Raw genomic sequence first — 20,000 nt, forward strand, 5'->3', positions numbered from 1 at the left:
GTCCTCATTTCCACCCTCCCTTTTATCCCATTTTTTATCCCCTTTCTCCTCCTGGCTCCATCCACCAACCTCACTCATTGACTTTCCCCTCTCAACCCCACCCCACCCCAATCTGGTTCTAATGGTTCTTCACATTTCACTTCTCCTCTTTTATTTCCCATGATCTCCTCCTTTACTGGCATCAGAATTTAGTTCTGGTAGTGTTTTGTGTTCTTGCTGATCTCCTTGCAGTAGCTGTCTCCCATCTTCACTCTCCCCTCACCCTCCTTGCTTCATCTGTTGTTTTTCTTTTTCCTCTCTTTTTGACTGCTTCCACCTACCAGTCTTCCAACTCCACCCCAGCCCACATGGCACTATCTGCCTGACACCTCCTCAGTCCACCATTCGCCTCGGAATCCTTTTTCAGCGCTCCCCTTCTCCTCTCTAAGCTGGCCGTCTCACCTCTCCACACTCCGTCCTTATGCATGGTTTCCACCCTAAATATTGACCATTTCTTTCCTCCCACAGATGCAGCTTAACCTCCTGAGTTCCTCCATCAGATTGCAGGCTGCAGCAGTGTCTTGTGTGATCCCACCAAGATTATCTGACTTTGATTCCTCTCCACCAGGGCTGAATCACAAAGTACTATTCTTCCGTGTGGATTCAAAGTTCAAAGTAAATTTATTATCATGGTACATTTACATTGTATATGTATATGGCTGTACATATACAGCCCTGAGATTCATTTTCGTGTGGGTTGGAAGAGGTAGCCAGGGAATCGGTAGATTTATAAAAGATTTCAGTAGACAATTTGTCTCCAGAGATGGAAACAAAGTTCAAGAAAGGTGTCAGGTGAAATTAAGGGCAGGGTGAAAGTTGGAGGCAAAATTGAATAAATTGACAAGCTCAGCATGGGTAGATGAAGCAGCAGCAATGCAGTCATCAATGTAGCGTGGGAAGAGCTGGGGAGCATTACCGGAGAGGCTTGGAACATGAATATAAAGGCAGACACAGTTGGGGCACAGGTGGGTGCCCATGGCTACCCATTAAATTTGGAGAAACTGGGAAGAGCTGAAGGAGAAATTCTTGAGGGACCAGTTCCGCAAGACGTGGGAGGGTGGTAGCAGTGGGGCACTGGTTGGGAACTTTGTTGAGAATAAAGCAGAGTGCTTTAGGGACTTCTTGATGGAGGATCAAAGTGTATAGGGACTGGACATCCACAGTGAAAATGAAGTGGTCGGGCGCAGGGAGTTGAAGGTTGTTGAGGAGATCGAGAGCATGTGAAGTGGGAAGAGTCCGAACCAAGAGGGATAGAAAGGAGTCAAGATGTATGGACAGGTTCAGTGGGCCAGGAGCAGGAAGAGACAAGGGGCCTATCTGGACCGTCTGGTTTGTGGATTTTGGGTATGAAGTAGAAACGAGCACCTGTGTTGGCGCGTGGCCTAGTGGGCAAGGCATCAGACTAGTAACCTGAAGGTCACTGGTTCGAGCCTCAGCTGAGGCAGCGTGTTTGTGTCCTTGAGCAAGGCACTTAACAACACATTGCTCTGCGACGTCATCGGTGCCAAGCTGCATGGGTCCTAGTGCCCTTTCCTTGGACAACATCGGTGGTGTGGAGAGGGGAAGGCCTGCAGCTTGGGCAACTGCCGATCTCCCATACAACCCTGCCCAGGCCTGCACCCTGGAAACTCCAGGCACAGATCCATGGTCTCTTGAGACCGATGGATGCCACCAACAGAAACGAGTAGTGTGGGACAGGGTGGGTTCGGTGGGAGTGGGTGAGAGGTATCCAGATTTGATGAAGTGAGTGATGGTGCGGGAGGTGGCCTAATGATCTGGGAGTGATGCCTTTTTCAAGGGGCAAGAAGGAGCATGTGCCTGAGAGTTGCCTCCTAGCTTCAGCAAGGTACACCACCCTACAACAACACCCCTTTGTCCGTGGGGTTGATGGTAAGGTTGGGACTAGTGGAAAGAAGTGTTTTCAGAAGGAGTAAAATTCCAGGAAGAGAGAGGAGTGCTGAAGTCAAGCCAGTTGATGTCTGCCACACTTCAACAGCACCGTCTTTGTCTGCATGTTCGGTCGTAAGGTTAAGAATGGTACACAGAGAGTGGAAGACAGTGCATTCAAAGGTGGGAGGGGAAGGAAATATAAAACACCATATAACAACAACACTCCTATTTGTCTGTAGGTGTGATGGTCAGGTTGGGATTAGTGGTGAGAGAGGAGGGCAGTGTGTTCATAGGGGGCATGACATAGATCAGGCAGATCTTTATGAAAAGGAATTCAAGCTGACAGCTCACGGAGATCCTGAATCTGGGCATCAGACGTGCTGAGGTACCTGACTTTTCTGTTAGTGAATGTGTTTAGCCGACAGTGACCTGCCTCAGGCGGGCATAGGGGAAAGTGACCGGGAGAGGCACTGGGAGTCGCTTGGATTAAATGAGGAGCAGGAAATGTTTGCATTTATACAGCATATCATTAGAATCTCAGCACATCCTAAATTATGTTATGCATCAGTGGAGCCATTTTGAAGCCTTATCACTACATAATAAAAGAAAAATTGGAAACAATTTGTACACAGTAAGCACCCATTAACAGCCATATGATATCAACCAGATAGAATCTTGGTTTTGTGAGGTTGATTGAGAAATATATAGTCACACAGAAGCTTCACATTGCACTTTTGTTCTTCTTAATAACAATGACATGGAACCTTTTGGAGTCAACCTCTTAAGGCATCTTTTACCTGTTAAGGCATTTTTTGGATGCACCTGAGAGGCAATTAACTTTCTGGTTTAGTTTCTCAGAGTGTCTCTGACATGCTGTATTCTTTCAGTCCTCCATTACAGTGTCTGCATGGATACTTATGCTCAGGCATCTGGAGTGCAAAATCAACTGAGCATGAGCACAGGAGATGTCGAGAGAAGGAATTTGAGGAGGGGGGTGTTGGTGACAGTGGCAGTGGGTGGCAGGCCTGTTCTATGGGGTCGATGGGGGGATCTTTTGATTTGCAGCTATGCTTTTTTTGCTAGCGAGAAACAAGCAGAATGTAGGGTACGAACTAAAACCAAATGGTCAAGGAAAGGATGTGCTAAGAAAGAATGCATAGTTACAGTATAGGAACCTCATGCACTAATTGGAGAATGAAAGGGAAAAGATTATATATAAAAGCAGTTTCTTGATGAGGGATGACAGGTGGCGAGATGAAAGACAGAATGTAACTCATTTAACAAATTCAGGAAGCAGGGAAATTCCCATTAAAGATTCCGATTTGGGATAGAAGATTCCAATTTACTTCCTGTGTTTCAAAAGGCCAGCTCCTTAGGAGTATTAAAAAGCCAATTCCTTACTTTCTATGAGCAATGGTTTTTGAAGCAAGGCCTCTTGGGATTGCCAAAAGGGCTTCCCACAGAATGCAAATGAATCAAGTAATTGGGGGTTTCCACCTGTTGAGCAAGATCATCTCATAGAAAAGTTAAGATGTTGTAGGGCAATAGGTCAAAATCGTTGAGGGTGTCATGGTCCATGGAAATTTGGAGCTCCTTAAAGGTAGTGATTTGAGAAGTTGCTGCAAGGTGTCAGAATAATTAGTGCCGAGGCAGTGCCAGGAAAGAGAGTTAGTCTCATAAAAAATCCGGACAGAGAGAGTAATGGTCAGGGTTGCAGCATGTGAGTGTGAGGAAAGAGAGAGTCGTGCAGCACAGGAACAGGTTTTTTCATCGCACTGAACCCACACTTGCCACCAAGCACCCGTTTCATTCTCCTCGCATTCAGATCAACTCGCCCCCACATTCTATTATGCTCCTACTCTACAGTGGCCAATTACCTTATGCACTTGAACATCTTTGGGATGTGGGAGGAATCCAGAGCAAGTGGGGGAAAACCAAGTATCATGGGGAGAACATGCAAACTCCATGAGGCAGCAGCTTGACTATGCTACCCCAGAGGCTTGAAGTGTCAAAACAGGTGACTAAAAAAAGAAAAGCAAATAGAAAAATAATTCACTAAGAAGCATGAAGTTATCTCAAACTTGGCTTCACATTGAATGAAAAACAAGATGGAGGGGCAGACAGGCCTCGGGGACTGTTCCATAGCGCCATCAAGTGGCAACACCATAGGACTGCAGTACCAGAATATTCACTTCAGATAAATAGTTTTCAGTGGGATTATTAACATTTTTAAATATCTGACCACTTGCTTACAAATAATAAGATTTGTAGACAGAAAGTAGGTGTCAATGTGGCTAATATTACAATTCAAAACATTCAGGAGGTCAGGCAGCATCAACAGACCAAGAAAAGCAGAGTTAATGTTTCAGATAAATGACTTACTGTCAGAAGTGTGTAATGTTAGAGATAGGCAAGTTTTAAGATAAATGGAACAAATGAGAAGGCCTGTGACTGAGTGGAAGGCAAGAGATTTGTGCCTTGATACTGGATTACAGCTATTTTTGTTAAACTAAAACATTGCTGCAATTTAACACTAACGTCAAGTCAGATCCTGCGGAAGTTATCACCAAAATAGACAAAATTAGTATGGATCAGCAATAGGTTGGTTTATACGCAGTAACAAGTGCTAAAATGGGACTTGCATGATTCCCAACAGAACCTCACTCAATTCAGAGCAGCTCTTGACAGTTTAATATGTAACAACCAGAATCTGGTAATGGTTTTGAAATGCACACCCTCAGTGGCAGCCAGCCAGCAGCAACAGCTGGTGCTCAGGAGAGAGCAAATATGGAAAGGTGCAGCTACCACAAGGGCTCGGTACAGGAGGTCCGCAGAACAGAGTTGTCCCACTACTGGACAGGGAGGGCCGGGTTGGGTGAGGAAGCCCCTCAGTTATTGTCGTAGTGCACCATCCCAGGAAACACACAAGTGTCAATAGTGCTACTGGTTTTAAGGAGTGTAATAGAATGCTAAACACAACTTAACACATTGACTATCAATGTAAGAATAAAAAGACAGTGTGGTTTATTCTTGTAAATATTTTTTATTATTAATAAAGTTTATTTTGATACATAAAAAGAGAATGTAGAGAGCAGGGAAACACTTCCCACATTCACTCAAAAGAAGACAGAGTGAGCTACATGTCAGGTAGAAGGATTTTATACATCAGAGGGTGCAGGAGACTTGTTCGATTCAGCAAAGGAAGACTTTGGCATTCAATGGCTCCTATGGTCTTCTCCAAGACTGAGACCAAGCAACAGGGCAATGTAGAAGGAAATTCCAAGCCCTTATGAGATGTGCCAGGATGATTTCCACACCACTATTCACGGATCTACCCTGAAGAACCTCACTACAAAGTGCATTTTATGTGGAAGTCTGAGTTCTTTAAGCAAAGACACTGCAAAAAGCCACTTGAGAACTTTATTGTGTACAGTTCTGGTCACCGAATTATAGGAAAGATGTCAACAAATTACAGAGAGTACAGAGGAGATTTACTAGAATGGTACCTGGGTTTCAGCATCTAAGTTACAGAGAAAGGTTGAACAAGTTAGGCCTTTATTCTTTGGAGCGTAGAAGGTTGAGGGGGGACTTGATAGAGGTATTTAAAATTATGAGGGGGATAGATAGAGTTGACGTGGATAGGCTTTTTCCATTGAGAGTAGGGCAGATTCAAACAAGAGGACATGAGTTGAGAGTTAAGGGGCAAAAGTTTAGGGGTAACACGAGGGGGAACTTCTTTACTCAGAGAGTGGTAGCTGCGTGGAATGAGCTTCCAGTAGAAGTGGTAGAGGCAGGTTCAATTTTGTCATTAAAAAAAAATTTGGATAGGTATATGGACAGGAAAGGAATGGAGGGTTATGGACTGAATGCGGGTCAGTGGGACTAGGTGAGAGTAAGCATTCGGCATGGACCAGAAGGGCCGAGATGGCCTGTTTCAGTACTGTAATTGTTGTATGGTTATATGGTTATACTCGGAGCAATAATTCATTTATACCAGTGCAGGATATGAGAGAGTTTCAATGATTATCTGAGACACCTAATTATTGGTCTTAATGATTGGAGTGTGGAGAGGTTTGGAGTAACTCTTAACTTCCTTAAGAGGAGGTTCTTTATCAGGATTCTCTATGGTGTCAAGGCCTGTCTCCTTTGCTAGACTAAAAAAGGAGGCTGTGAGTCCTGTCGTCTTCTTTTTCCTCCTGCTTATGCTGTTCTTTATGATTTACTGTCTGCCTCTCAGGATCTGCGTCTGCCTGCTGCTCTTCCTCCAACACCCTTTGCTATCTGCACCTTGCAGGGATGTGCATGCGATGCACATGAATTTTCTGCATCCATTACTCTGGGCTGTGCTGGCTGCTGAGAATGCTCAACAGTGTAGCCTCCATCTGGATAAGGGAGCATTCACCTCGAGGACCCTGCAAACTGCCCACAGAGAGAATGGAAACTTCCCGTGGATGAGGAAGCTCTCAAAGGCAGCCCTGATGGACATGTGAGTGCATTCAAACGTTACCTGTGCACACGAGAAGCCAGCTATGCTAGCATATCCGAGAGGTCAAAGTGCTACCTGTTTCTCACCAAATCATAGAAGGTAAATTCATCTCAGAGCAGAAACAGTGACTGGGTGACCTCTCCAATACTGTAGGAAAGAGCAAATTTAAGATTTGGCGGATATCTACTATGTGCTGAGTCCTGAAAGTTGCAATCTGTCTCACATATTTTCCAATGCCAGATTCGAATTTTGTCAGAATAATAAAAATGGGGAGGTTAACCACATACTTCTTAGTTCTGTCAAAAAACTTGGGCTGATATACAATTCAAAGTGTTCCGCACAAAACAGCATTTAATTGGTAATATCTTACCTCTGGACATAAGAAAATAAACTCAACATAGCTCATTCTTCTTTTCGCTTGGAGCCCAGAAGGTCGAAGAGCTTCCACAGAAGACAGTAAAACATTAGAGTCTTGGGTTGCATCTTGCTGCCTTATCACCAGAAAGAATACTTAACTTATAGTTGATATTGTCTTAATTATGTCATTCCATATTGAACTCAGTGCTCAAAGTAAGGATGTATGGTTTATAATCAATCTGGCATGCTCGATCATTTCTAACATGCTCATTCAGGATTCCAAGCTGGTGTATTGGAACTTGCACAATGTCATCATGCTCTATCACATACATAATATTAACATGCTCAATTGGGAGTCTAAGCTGGTGAATTGTGGTTTGACCACTAGCACCATGCATTCAAACGGCCTTAGCACATGGTAGCTTTATGTAGAAGGCAACACCCTTGTCAAGGACATAAACGTGAGATTGAATTTCCAGACGTCTACTTCCATAGCTCTGCCACCCTTGTGCTGAATAAAAATGCAAAGACAAATCAGTATGGTTAAGATGGAAGGTCAATGTTAAGAAGAAATTGAAGTTGATATCATTGTCAGAGTGTGTTGCAATTGTAGGTGATAAAAATGGTACATTCTCTTTTAGGAAACAATTAGCAACAACTACATTGTAACATATTTTTACTTCTACATACACTTTGATGTCAGATCCTTTTCCAATTGATTTTTTGCTCACTGTTAATAATAGGTTGGTTATGCCCTTACAATGATAGGAAATGATTCACCACTTCATTCCATTACTCCCAATTAATTGTCACTTATCTTTGTGTGGCGTTCTTGAGCTTATGTGTCAAACTGCTGCTTGATTCTAAGTGTGGATAGTTAAATTAGAGTTTTTACAGAGCAGGCCCAAGTGCATGAAGAAGCTATGAAATTGTGAAATACATATATACATCTACACAAATTCCTCCCTCTTTTACATCTTTGCCTCAATTTAGTCATGACAAAAGTGGTGAATGACTAAAATTTGTGGGTATACATCAACTCCCCCACATGAGAAAAAATATCACCCGCCTGTTCACTAGACTAACAACCATATCAACTGCATCAGTGCTACCATGCCTCTCAGTAGCAGAGCAAACCCTCCTGCATTTGTGCTAACTGTGCTTATAGTTCATCTTTTGACGTCTCAATTCATCCTTTAATTGCCCGATATATCTCCCAGATCAGCCTTGCCAATCCTTTTCATCAGTTCCAATAGTTTCTACCAGACTTCAAGCCTGACTAAGTCACTGTTCCCAACTGCATAGACAAGGTTTGATATCATTGGTAAAAAAAAAACTGACTATTGTTGCTAATATCATGTCACAATTCGATCTCCTGAACTGCTTCTTAGGATTTTAAGAAGCTGGAGAAGAATATCCAATATGTTTTTACCCTTGAATTACATGGAGCTTTCTCCCCCTAAAACCATCTTTTTGCCTTTACAGGAGATCACATGATATCAGATATAGGCACAAGTTGGAGGAGGGAAGGGTGGGAAAGGGCATGATATTTGTTTACATGATTACAACTTCAAGCACCTTTAATGGGTGTCCATTGTTTCCTGTTCCCTTTCAATTTGAATCATATTATTCTAGAATGGCACGAAAAAGAGAACATTTAGCCCAATAGATCTGATCTGGCTCCTTTAATGAGAAAAATTAAGTTAGCCTTGTTCTTCTGCTCTCACTCCATAACTCAGCATTTTTTTTCTTATCCCTTTCTCTTTTGAAAACAGTTATTGCATCTGTCTCTCTCAAGGAAATCCTAATCACACATTGGAAAGTCATATTGGCCTCCGCTTCCTTTCCACATCATCCTTAATCTGTGTCTTCAGGTCAACAACTCTTCAGCCACTGAAAACAGCTTCTTAATATTCATTCTTCCTAACCCTTCCATGTTTTCGGTATCACTGTCCAATCTTCAGCTATCTTTAATGCTCTAAGGACTTAAGCCTCAGCTTCTCCATCTGCAGGTGTAAGCATTATTCACCACCCTGGAACCAACCTACAAATGCCCTTAGAGTGCCTTTCGAGTTATTTGCTTCCTTTTATTCTCCTCACTGTTGTTCCTGTTTTTCACTCTCTGCCTTGCCAATTTAATCATTAGTTAAGTAAGGAAATGTCATCTGTAGTTCAATAAATTCTTGAGTCATAAGCCTCTAGGGTCAACATCTAGACAAACTCTCCTACCTAATATTAAGGAAGAGTTGGAGGTAACATCTTTCAGATGAGATATTACACTGAGGTCCTGTCTGCTTCCTCGAAGAATGGACACAGGAACAATTGACTGAATGCCATTTTTCTGCTCTGTGAAAGTCCAAAGTAATCTCAGCATTACCAGAAAAATAATTAAAGTATTTGAAGTAGAAATATTTTCTGCAAGATCGTTTGGCATTTTTTTTGATGAAATAATATTCTGAGAATCATAAGAAACCCCACAGAACATTAAAAAGCCACCCTAAAGTTGCTCCAAAATGTCTAGAAGATGGAGAGATGATGTTCAGTGAAAGAGAGCTTGCATGGAGGTGAGGGTCAGACACGTACATCAAGCCTCTCAGCTTAGCAAGCTACAGGCTGTTTCTCAGCTCAGTGCTGAGTGCAAAAGGTCAGTTGAGCTCACATCTGTCCTGACATCTGTTCTGCAATGTGCAGATGGAGAAATTCAGATCACAACTAGCCAGCTCATTGATGAATAAATGACAAGTCATCCTGTGAATTACCAAGAATTTGTGAATGATTATGCTGCTCCTCCAGCCTCCCCGAGAGGTTCAAGAGATTTCCACACTTCCACTTTGTTTTCCAATTGAACTTACCATTGAAAATTAATCCTTATCTTTTGATTCAACAACTTTACCTTTCTGTAGAGCCTCTCAAACATTGCAACTGAGAAATGGAACTACCAACACTGAAAAATGGCTAAGTTTTTATAAGTCATGTGTAATTGGAGATCCTTTGAACGTGTATTTGGTTTATTTTCTCCCTCCCCCCCCCCCCCCAGTTTTGTTTTAATCTAATCTGCTCTTTAATTCTCTTCCGGCACCTGGAAAAGACACCCTGTCACTCAGTGGTGAAATGGAAGGCAGTTTAGAAGTGAGTTTGGTAAAGGGTGAGGTCGATGCTGGAACCGTGGCGAGGCAGGAGCACAGGTGAAGTGCATGCTTTCACATATCTGTGCTGTGTGAGATGGCTTGTTGCTGAGAGCCTGCATGAAATGTTTGTCAGTAACGGTAATGTGGTGAACTACATATACCTGTCTGGACACGCCCCCTGCTGACTGCTCCTGTGGCTCCTCCCACAGACCCCTGTATAAAGGCGATCAAGGCCTGAGCCCAGCCTCTCAGTCTCCAGGATGTAGTATGATGGTCACTCACTGCTTGTTCCTTCTTCCAGTCAATAAAAGCCGATATCTCGCCTTCATGTCTCAGAGAGAGTTATTGATGGTGCATCAGGTAGTCAAGCTGCAACTGTGCTTTGGGTTTTGCTTCCAGACCAAAGCCTATTTCTATTCTATTCAGAAATGGTGACTGGTTCCACTTCCACACGTGCGGACCTAACTGGCAACATTCTGATGGCCAAGATTTCGGCTTCCTCTGCAATAGAGGCAGAATCTGTCAAATCAAAGGAACTGCCATTGTCAGGATTGGGAGTGGAGAGGGAAGGTAGTCACTCTGGAGAAGAGAGGGTAAGTGGCGAGACTGTAAGTGGAGTGAGGAATAATGGGTGGATGGGTGCATGTGCATTTGGAAGACAGAGGCAGACTGTTGATAGCTGGAAGAAGACAAGGGGAAAATGAAACAAGATGGTGGGGTAAGGGAGGGTGATGTTGGGGGTGGAGGTTAGCGGGGAAAAGAGAAGATATGAAGACTACAAATGCAGAATCTGATAAGTAAGGAAGGTGCTGATGGGAACAATAGGAGTGATAACAAAATTCTGCTCCCTGATGAGCTCAATACCTTTTATGCTCACTTTGACCATCAAAACATGGAGGCCTCTTCACGAACACCCAGAGTCCCTGTAGGCCATGTGATCTCAGTCCCTAGAGCTGACATGAGAGCACCTTTCAGGAGGGTGAAACCACAGAAAGCATCCAGTCCAGACAGGAGAGATACCAGGCTGAGAACTAAAGACCTGTGCTGAAGTGGCTGAAGTGTTCCAAGATATCTTCAGCCACTTGCTTCTGCAGGCTGAGGTAGCTACCTGCTTCAAGCAGGCTTCAGTTATATCGGTGCCTAAAAAGAACGTGGTAACCTGCCTCAATGACTGTCATTCAGAAGCACTTACATCCACAGTGTTGAAGTGCTTTGAGAGGTTGGTGATGAAATATATCAACTCCCACCTGAGAAGTGACTTGGATCCTTTCCAATTTTCCTACCGTCATGTCACAACATGTCAACAGGAGACGCCATTTCATTGGGTCTTCACTCAATCCTGGAACATCGAGACAGCAAAGATGCATATATCAAGATTCTCTTCATTGACTACAGCTTGGCATTCAATGCTATCATCCTCGGCCTTGTGAAATTGAATTAACTCAATTTCAGACCCTTGTCAGTTCAGATTGGCAACAGCATCACCTCCATAATCTCCATCAGCACAGGTGCACCATGAGGCTGTATGAGCCTAAGCACCACTCCAAAGCCGTATTTAAGTTTGCTGATTTCACCATGGTCATGACACATCAGTATATAGGAGGGAGATTAAAAATCTGGCTGAGTGGTGCCATAACAATACCCTCTCACTCAATGTCAGCAAAAGCTGTCAGATCAAGGAGCTGATTATTGACTTCGGGGAGAGGAAAGAGGAAGTACCTGAGCCAATCCTCATCGGCCAATCAGAAGCGGAGAGGGTCAGCAGCTCTAAATTCCTCACTGTTATTATTTCAGAGGATTTGTCCTGATTCCAATACGTAAGTGCCATTACAAAGAAATCACGACATTGCCTCTACTTCCTTAGAAGTTTGTGAAGATTCAACATGACATCTAAAACTTCTATAGATGCGTGGTATAGAATATATTGATAGGCTGCATCAAGGCCTGGTATGGAAACACCAATGCCTTTGAATAGAAAAACCTGCAGAAAGTAGTGGATACAGCTCAGTCCACCACGGGTAAAGCCATTGAGCACATCAACATGGAGCGCTGTTGTAGGAAAGCAACATCCATCATCAGTGACCCCCACCATCCAAGTCAAACTGTCTTCTTGCTGCTGCCATCAGGAAGAAGGAACTGAAGCTTCACTATCCACACCACCAGGTTCAGGAACAGATATGACCCCTCAACCATCAGTATCTTGAACCAGAGGGGATAACTTCACTCAACTTTACTCACCCCAGCATTGAAATGTTGCCACAACTTATGGACTCACTTTCAAAGACTCATCTTCTAATGGTCATGGTATTATTTGCTAAGTTATTTATTGGTTTATTTTGGTTGTTTTTATTCTTTGTATTTACTGAGAATGTTCATAAGAAAGTGAATTTCAGGGTTATGTATGGTGACATATATGCATTTCAAAAATAAATTTATTTTGAACTTTGATTTACAGGAGACGGAGGCAGATGGATCTGATGGGGAAGAGATCTGGTGGGTGGAACCTGGAGGTGTACAGAAATGGGTGATAAAGAACTGGAAGGCAATAGAGAGGAAAGGGAATAAATTGAGATAACTATAGGTGTGAGGGATATGATGGTTTGAGAGAGATGTGGAGCCTAGTACAGTGAAATGTGATCACAGACGTGGTGGAGGAGAATCTGGGAGAAAGGGATTTTCTCCTTATGCGAATGGGAAGAATTGCTGTGGTAGCTGTTGCAGACAGTAGGTGTATAATTAATATCAGCGGATTGTTCATTCCCTGAAATAGAGATAGAGAGATCCAGTAAAGGGAGATAAGTGTCAGAAATGGTCCACAGAAAAGGAAGAGGGCTGTCAGAAATGATCTGTTCAGGACAAGGCTCTCTGAAAAATCCAGTTGGATCATTCTTTTTTTGGAGGAGCCCTTCAAATCTATTGCCTCCTTTCTTCTGCTATCTCCCCATTCTTGAAAGAACTGGAAAAGGCTTTGATTTCTAAATCTCCAGTAGTATCTAACTATAAGCAACAAGCAAATATGCATAGCCAATTCTTCCATTTCGTCACCAACATATCTGCATGTCACAGGGGAGCTCTCTAAATAGCACATGCCATGGAGTAGGTGGTAGTGTTCTTCCTGATAAGAATATGTGCTTGCAATTCACGATAGAAACTGGAAGTTAACTGGCACCCATAGTGCTGAGAAAATTCTACTAAATAACACAAGTTCATTACTGTAAAGCACGAAGGAATTATTCACCATACGTTCAGAAAATAAAATACACAGTAGTGACAATAAACTTAACTGCATGTAACTTACGTTTTGTAATTTTTAATTATTATAACTAACTACAAAACATTAACCACTTCACAGTCTGACAAAAGGCAGGAATTTAGTGTTCCATGCTACAATGACATTTTTCAGAACAACTTTACTACTTATTTTTTATTCTTTTCATTACTACACAGTCCAGGCATTTGCTGTGCATAGCTCTACTACATAAGCGACAAAAAACTTTACAAAACACACAGGTTAATAACAAACAAAATACAATTTCTTTATAAAAACTACTTCATATCTTTCATAAATATTCAGACCTATTTACACAACTATTTTTCTGTGTTAGTGCAGTCTTTCCCCACCAGGTATATTCACAGTTAGCAGTATCTAACGCTTGTGGATATATCTAACCACTCCCAGTTTGTTTTGCTTCAGCATTAAGTTGACATTTACCCATGAAGAGCCAACTGTATATTCATTACAGAAATTGTTCATTTAGTAAATGCTTTATCCTTATTTTACACCATGTTCAGAGTTTTGTCATTAGAACATAAAACATGGCACTACTGTAGACTTGTAGATATAACCAGGTATCAACTGTGTCCCAATACTGAGCATGCTTTGCCAAGTCACTACTGCCATGTGAAGATCATTTAGCAGAAGGGCTTAAAGTTAATTTCATGCATATATATCATCACCTCAGTGCAAGGACGATTACAGTTACATACACCACAGTTCCTTGACGTTAACTTAGAATGGTTCTGTGAAATAAACATAAGACAACATTGTTTTATCTACGTGTTTTTACCATCACAATACCCTAGGAACATGGCAGAAGCTTTGTGTAATGACACCATTTTAAAGGACAATACTGTACATTCTGCCATTTCTTTTTAAAAAATAGCCTTTCTAACATTCCTATCTTACCAAGCAATTTTGATTTTAAAAAAATCATAAAATAGTTTGTAAAGGTCACTAGGGAGTTAAAGCCATGAATCTAGCTGTATATACATCCTTTGGAACGAGGTTTTTCAAGAAATAAATAATTGCATGTAGTCTGGTGAAAAATATGACAAGCTACACAGGGCAACTTTTACACTGGGTCTGATATGTGCACGTGTGCAAACCTAATCAGTAAATACCACAATAAAATCAAGTTGTATGCTGCTTTCTCAACAGTGCCTGGGAGCGATGCACTTTCCAGCAGAACTTAGCCACTTCCCAGCATTTTTGTTGCACGCTGGTTGGCTTCGTCAATCCTGGTTTTATTGGATTCAGCCTAAAATGTAATGAAAATAGAAATAAATGCACACATTCATTTTGTAGAGTAAGCAAATCAAACAATAAGAGACAACCTACTTACTGCTTACTTAAAGAACTAAATGAACTGCACGCCTCTGACACAAAATACCATTGATTCTCATCTCTGTGTCAATGCATTTGAGTCCTATGCAGCAAAGCTATTCTGAAGAGAAGCCTGCTCTTAATTGGGCATGCTTTGAGCAACCTATTCTATATATCCAATTATTTCCACATTTCAGAGCGTACGAAGAATAGATCTGTGTCTAAATAAATGCTTCAGTAAACACCTGATTCCCCAGTACACATTGGAAGCAAGATACGGAATTAACAGAATATCAATGCTTTCAGTATGAGATAAGTCACAGAGGTGCAGCACATTTAGCATCTGCCCCAATCCAACTGTGCCCAGATGTTTTGCTATTTCCAGGAAACCTTTGCTTTCAGACAAGCAACATTGAAACATCTGCACATATTGATTGCCAGCTCTAGGAATTCCCTGAAGTTACCACAGATTAAAAATTAATCTTCTGGACACAGCAATGAGCAACAAGGAGAAAAAGCACGTGATTTCAAAAATTATGTTTAACTTCTTTCTCTTTAAAGATGTATTGGATATGGGGAAGGGGGAAATAAGGCTGCGTGAATGAATAAGGTGCGTAAACATGTAATAAAACCCTAGGCATTGATAACCTGCATACTGGCAATAGCTTTCTATGCCAGTTAGTCCATCCAAGTTATGGTGCCATGCTTATACATTATGCTAGATCAAGGTCGCAAAGAATTAAGGGTCTAAGTTATCCAAAAAGCCGGAACTCCATGTGAATGCTGACTGCTCACCTCATTTATTTTTGGTTACTACTTTCAATTGTTCCTCTATACTCAATTCTGATTCAAATGACCAATCATTTTACACATCTAGTTAGTGAACGTTTCACTTATCTTCAAATCACAATTCTGCATTGGTGTTTGATGCATTAATGGAATCAGAAAGATTCGTTCTCGAGAATAAGAATATAAAAAGTGGGGGCGGCATTTGGCCACACACCCCTTGGGCCCGCTCTTTCATGTGACCACAAAGGCACCCTTCCCCACTTCTAGTACCCCACCCTTACATTTTCTGCTGTATAAAGTGCATCGCATTCAGTCTTGAATATACTGAGTATCCGTAGCTCTCTGGAGTAGAAAATCCAAAGATTGTAATACCTCTATACAAGCAAATATCTCAATTCTTCCTAAATGACCAAAGGCTATCCCTATGCTAAGGTTGTATCTCCTAAGGAATATTTTGAAGTATTTCGTATGCGTATATGTGTGTGTGTAAAGCAGAGGGACACAACGTATGTGCCTGCATGTATATTTTAGACCTTTAATTTATATGGGCAGCAACTTCAATTCTACCTCTACAAGGTCATCTCTCATTCTCCCAAACTCAGGCACATCCTGTTGAGTCACTCTACCAATCAACATAACTATAAGTTAACTCACTCATCCCAGCAATTGATCTAGAGCAGAGGGACCCAATCTTTTTTATGCCATGAACCTCTACCATTAAGCCCTGGTCTACAGGATCTTCACTGCAATGTCCAACAACAGGAAATATTTCTTGACAGATCAAAATCACATAGGGCATTTCATCTGTGGACTCAGTAAACTCTTGAACAAATGAGGAGGTCATCCTTCCATCAATAATGACATTGCTTAGCTAAAGGCCAAGATACCACTAGACTCTCCAGTTGCTTCCTGTACCTGCTTTCCCACATATCATGAACTAACACAGCAGGATAATTCCATACAGATGTTATTAGCTTCTTTAAAAATGTTAACAGAAGTCTTATTTAAAATTGTGAGATGAGGGTGAGGGCAAGGGATTCCTAAACACCAAAGTTATCAAGATTTATCCTGATAACTAGTTATCAGGGTTAGCAGCCAGAGGGTACATCATGGGTAGTCAGATACCATGTTTAAGCAATGAAGTGTTTAGTCTGAAAGTCCAGTTTTGCCAGGGCATGGTTAGATATGGAGGGGACCAATCATGGGGTAAATTCATTTATTCACTCAACAATCTCACATGTCATGGTAAACCCATCTTCAATGAAGATACAAAGCTGTAGGTAATATCTCTGCAATATAAACAGCAAATGCTAAAAAACCCAGCAAGGGAAAATGTTCACCTGAATTTCTTCCCCCTTTAAGCTGTTGTTACTTCACGCTATTTTTTCTCCTCCTACTCTATAACCAAGCATGACAAGGTTACTCTATAACCTTGTCTCCCCACCTCCATTTTCTAAAATTTTTTTTTTCTTTTTATTCCCAGTACTGATGAAGGGTCATTCATCTCGTTAACTCTCTACAGAAACTCAGTAGGCAACTTATCTGGCATTTATCTTTATTTCACATTCATATTATCTACAGTATTTATGTTTTGTAATGCATCAGTGTGATAGTTTCTATGATTTTAGCACAAGAATGACCATCCATCAATTATAAAATTTGGTGAGAATAATGATGAAGACATATGGATTATATGATTTATAATTTTCCATCAGCACAAATAAAAATAAAAATAAAAAGGGCTTGTTATTATTGCCATTCCCCAGTTTTGAAATTCACTACAGAATGGAACCCCTTCTACTTCCCAACTACAAAATCAGATAACATTTGTTGATACTGAAAGCTAATTGAAAGCAAGTGTAACTTGTTTGGAAGAAAGGTTTCAATCACTTGTAATAATAGAAAGGCAAGCTGGCTAGACTCAGCAAGTCAGTCAGCATCTGTAGAAAGAGAAACAATCTTCAGCCTAAAATATTTTATTATACATACAGTGATACACTGCATGACAAACCAAATGTTATATTTCATGAGGCTGTATGAGTTCTCAGATGTTCTTTATAACATTGAGCAGAAAATATCTATTTTTTAAATGTGCTACAATACATGTTTAAACCTTACAACAACAATAGTTCTGAAATAACCACTACTGGTTATGGAGAATGCATCATTTATTTAAAAAATTACTAAAATATGACCAGATAATCTTACCTTCTCCATAATCCTGTCAATTTGGCGATTCTGTGTATCAATCTCATTGCCCATATCAAGTGCCATGTGGCGAAGATTGCCAATGATACCACCAACTTGCTCTAAATTGTCATCCATTTCATTTTCCCGAGCATCATTTGTCACCCTGTGCCAGAGGAAGACCTCTTTAAAGATGTTACTTGTGGTGGGCACTATTGCTTACACAATACAAGGTAGAATACAAGGTACAACATCTTAACATAACTCTGCTGTGTAGGCTTCCTGTCATCTTCATTCATAATGGACAACCACCATATCTCCTTAAATGAGTTAGAGGAATTGAAGCTGTGGCAGCGAGGCAAGCTTTCATTACTATCAGTACATATTTTTGCTAGTTTACCAAGCTGATTGGGAGCAAACTTTATTCAATCATTCCCTTCGCCATTTTTTGGGGGTGGGATTGAGGTTTAGCAGGGGATTGGGGTAGGAGCAGGGTTGAAATCCTGGAAAGCAATGTTTCCGGTCAGGCCTGATATTTACACATAGGTCACCATGGCCTTCAAAGGCAGACATTTCTGTCTATTTAATTTAGTGTGGTACATGTACTCTCCCAGTCTTAGAATGAAGAACCTCAACCAGTTTGTAATACAGGAAAACAAAACATAGAATATTTTTTGTTCACAGCTCACTTCAGCTGATCTCAGGGTCTGTTTTGATGGCAGATACATCATAACTTGACCTTGACCCCATTAGTATTTACAAAGTCACTTTTCAGTGAACAGAGAATATAACATGTTGGTCTTTCAGGGGATTCAATTATCTGCCAGAAAGCTTAGTAATAATACTTCTGCACTGGTCTCTTAAACTCCATGGTCTGCATTCTATAATTATTCAACCTTGATCCTTTTAAACTTCTCCTCAACAACTTCCATTTTTCTTAGGCTACTTCCAATGATATTAAATTTATTATCCTCACTTACAAACCTTCCATATAGAATAAAACCTCTCTGTCTCTGGGCTCTCCTCCAGCTTGATATGTTATCTCTATTTCAAACGCAGCTTCAGAGCAATCTGTATTTTATTTTCATCTTCTCAATCCAGCTATCGGAAAAGTTACCTGAACCCATGTAACCGCACTCCATGAGCTCAGTCTCCAGGAAAGAAAACTGGGTAACAAGTAGGCCCAGAAGCCCACTGAGCATTGTACAGGCATCATTGCATTACCGCGGTGTTAACCAGCCTCACGCATTTTTCTGGGTCAGCTATGGACTTCTTTGCACAAGGATTAATGTTACCCCCTCCCCCCCACCATCTTAGGATCGGTAAATATCTTTACCCCAACTCCCAACATTTAGCATAACTCTTGCAATGAAACAAACACATTTTGAAGGGATTGATCTCAGATTTCACATTTCTAATCTTTAATGAGCTGCCTTCCAATTTCATGGAAGGCGATTAGCAGAGGCACCTGATATTTTGCAATGCCACATGAAACCGTATCAGGAGGCAACAGAGTATTTCATAATCTAATAACACCCAGTATCATATCTTAATATTTGGATCGATCCACCCGAGCTCACCTGCGAATAAATCCCCCGCTGATAGCCATCTGTTCACGCTCATCCATCACACGAGCAGGCTGACTGGCAACCACCCCATCTTGGTTATTCCCCCAGGCCTTTTTATAGGCATCACTTGACTTGAGTCTGAACAATTAAAACAATAAGACATGAGGTGCCTATGGGAACTATTGTGTTAAGCCAAATGCCTTACAAATTTCTAATTAATCAGACAAATAGACATTTGAGGAAATGCTAGTATACCGATATATTATACTGTCATATAAATGCAATAAACATCCATTTTATTGTCAGTTCCCTGCAGCTCAATAGGAATATTCTGTTCATTACATTAACATGGAGATCAGAGGAATATTGACTTATTAAAAAAGGACAACAGATACTTCAGCAGTTTGAATAAAAACTGCCAGATTCAGCAAGGACATCTAATGACAGGTCAGATTGTCTTTTTTTTAAAGAATAGGTTAAACACTTTGTTTAAATGGCTAAAACTTACTCTCCTTTATCATTAAAGATAATGGAGGTATTTGATATCATGAACCAATTGACCAGCAGCTATTAAATTAGCAGGCCGAGTACAAAGATTAGCAAATTGGAATTGTTCTTCTGAACCACTGAACCAATATTATGTTGAAGAGCTCGTTTAATATTTTAAATGTTGGCTGCATTCCAGACTAATATATCGGTACTTTTAATAATTCATAGGCCAAACATCAATTCCTGGTGTACACATCCTTATAAACGAATACACAAACTAAAGACAAACATGGAGTGGAACAAATGTGAGAGCAAAAAAAAAGCAATCAGTAAAATAGTAGCATCAGAAGGAAAAGCACTGGATAACCCTTGCACCTTGTTCATGCTAGGACCCTGGGCATGAAAAGGAAATGTGAAGCACATTCAGGCAGCTCCACTACCCTACTGGCTCACTCGCGTAAGAT

At 41.1% G+C, this 20,000-nt stretch overlaps 1 protein-coding gene across 2 annotated transcripts in view; it reads right to left on the reverse strand.

Moving 5' to 3' along the window:
- Positions 1-13,200: 13,200 nt before the first annotated feature.
- Positions 13,201-20,000, reverse strand: part of LOC132403017 (synaptosomal-associated protein 25) — a 69,764-nt gene continuing 62,964 nt past the window's right edge. For both annotated transcript variants that reach the window (XM_059986222.1, XM_059986221.1), the window contains exons 6-8: positions 19,060-19,185; positions 17,501-17,645; positions 13,201-14,438 (exon numbers count right to left, since the gene is read on the reverse strand). In XM_059986222.1, coding sequence (XP_059842205.1) covers positions 14,370-14,438; positions 17,501-17,645; positions 19,060-19,185 — 340 coding nt within the window. In that variant the 3' untranslated portion in view covers positions 13,201-14,369. The remainder of the gene's footprint in view (positions 14,439-17,500; positions 17,646-19,059; positions 19,186-20,000) is intronic.

Source organism: Hypanus sabinus, chromosome 12 (assembly GCF_030144855.1).
Source record: "Hypanus sabinus isolate sHypSab1 chromosome 12, sHypSab1.hap1, whole genome shotgun sequence".
Lineage (NCBI taxonomy): Eukaryota > Metazoa > Chordata > Chondrichthyes > Myliobatiformes > Dasyatidae > Hypanus > Hypanus sabinus.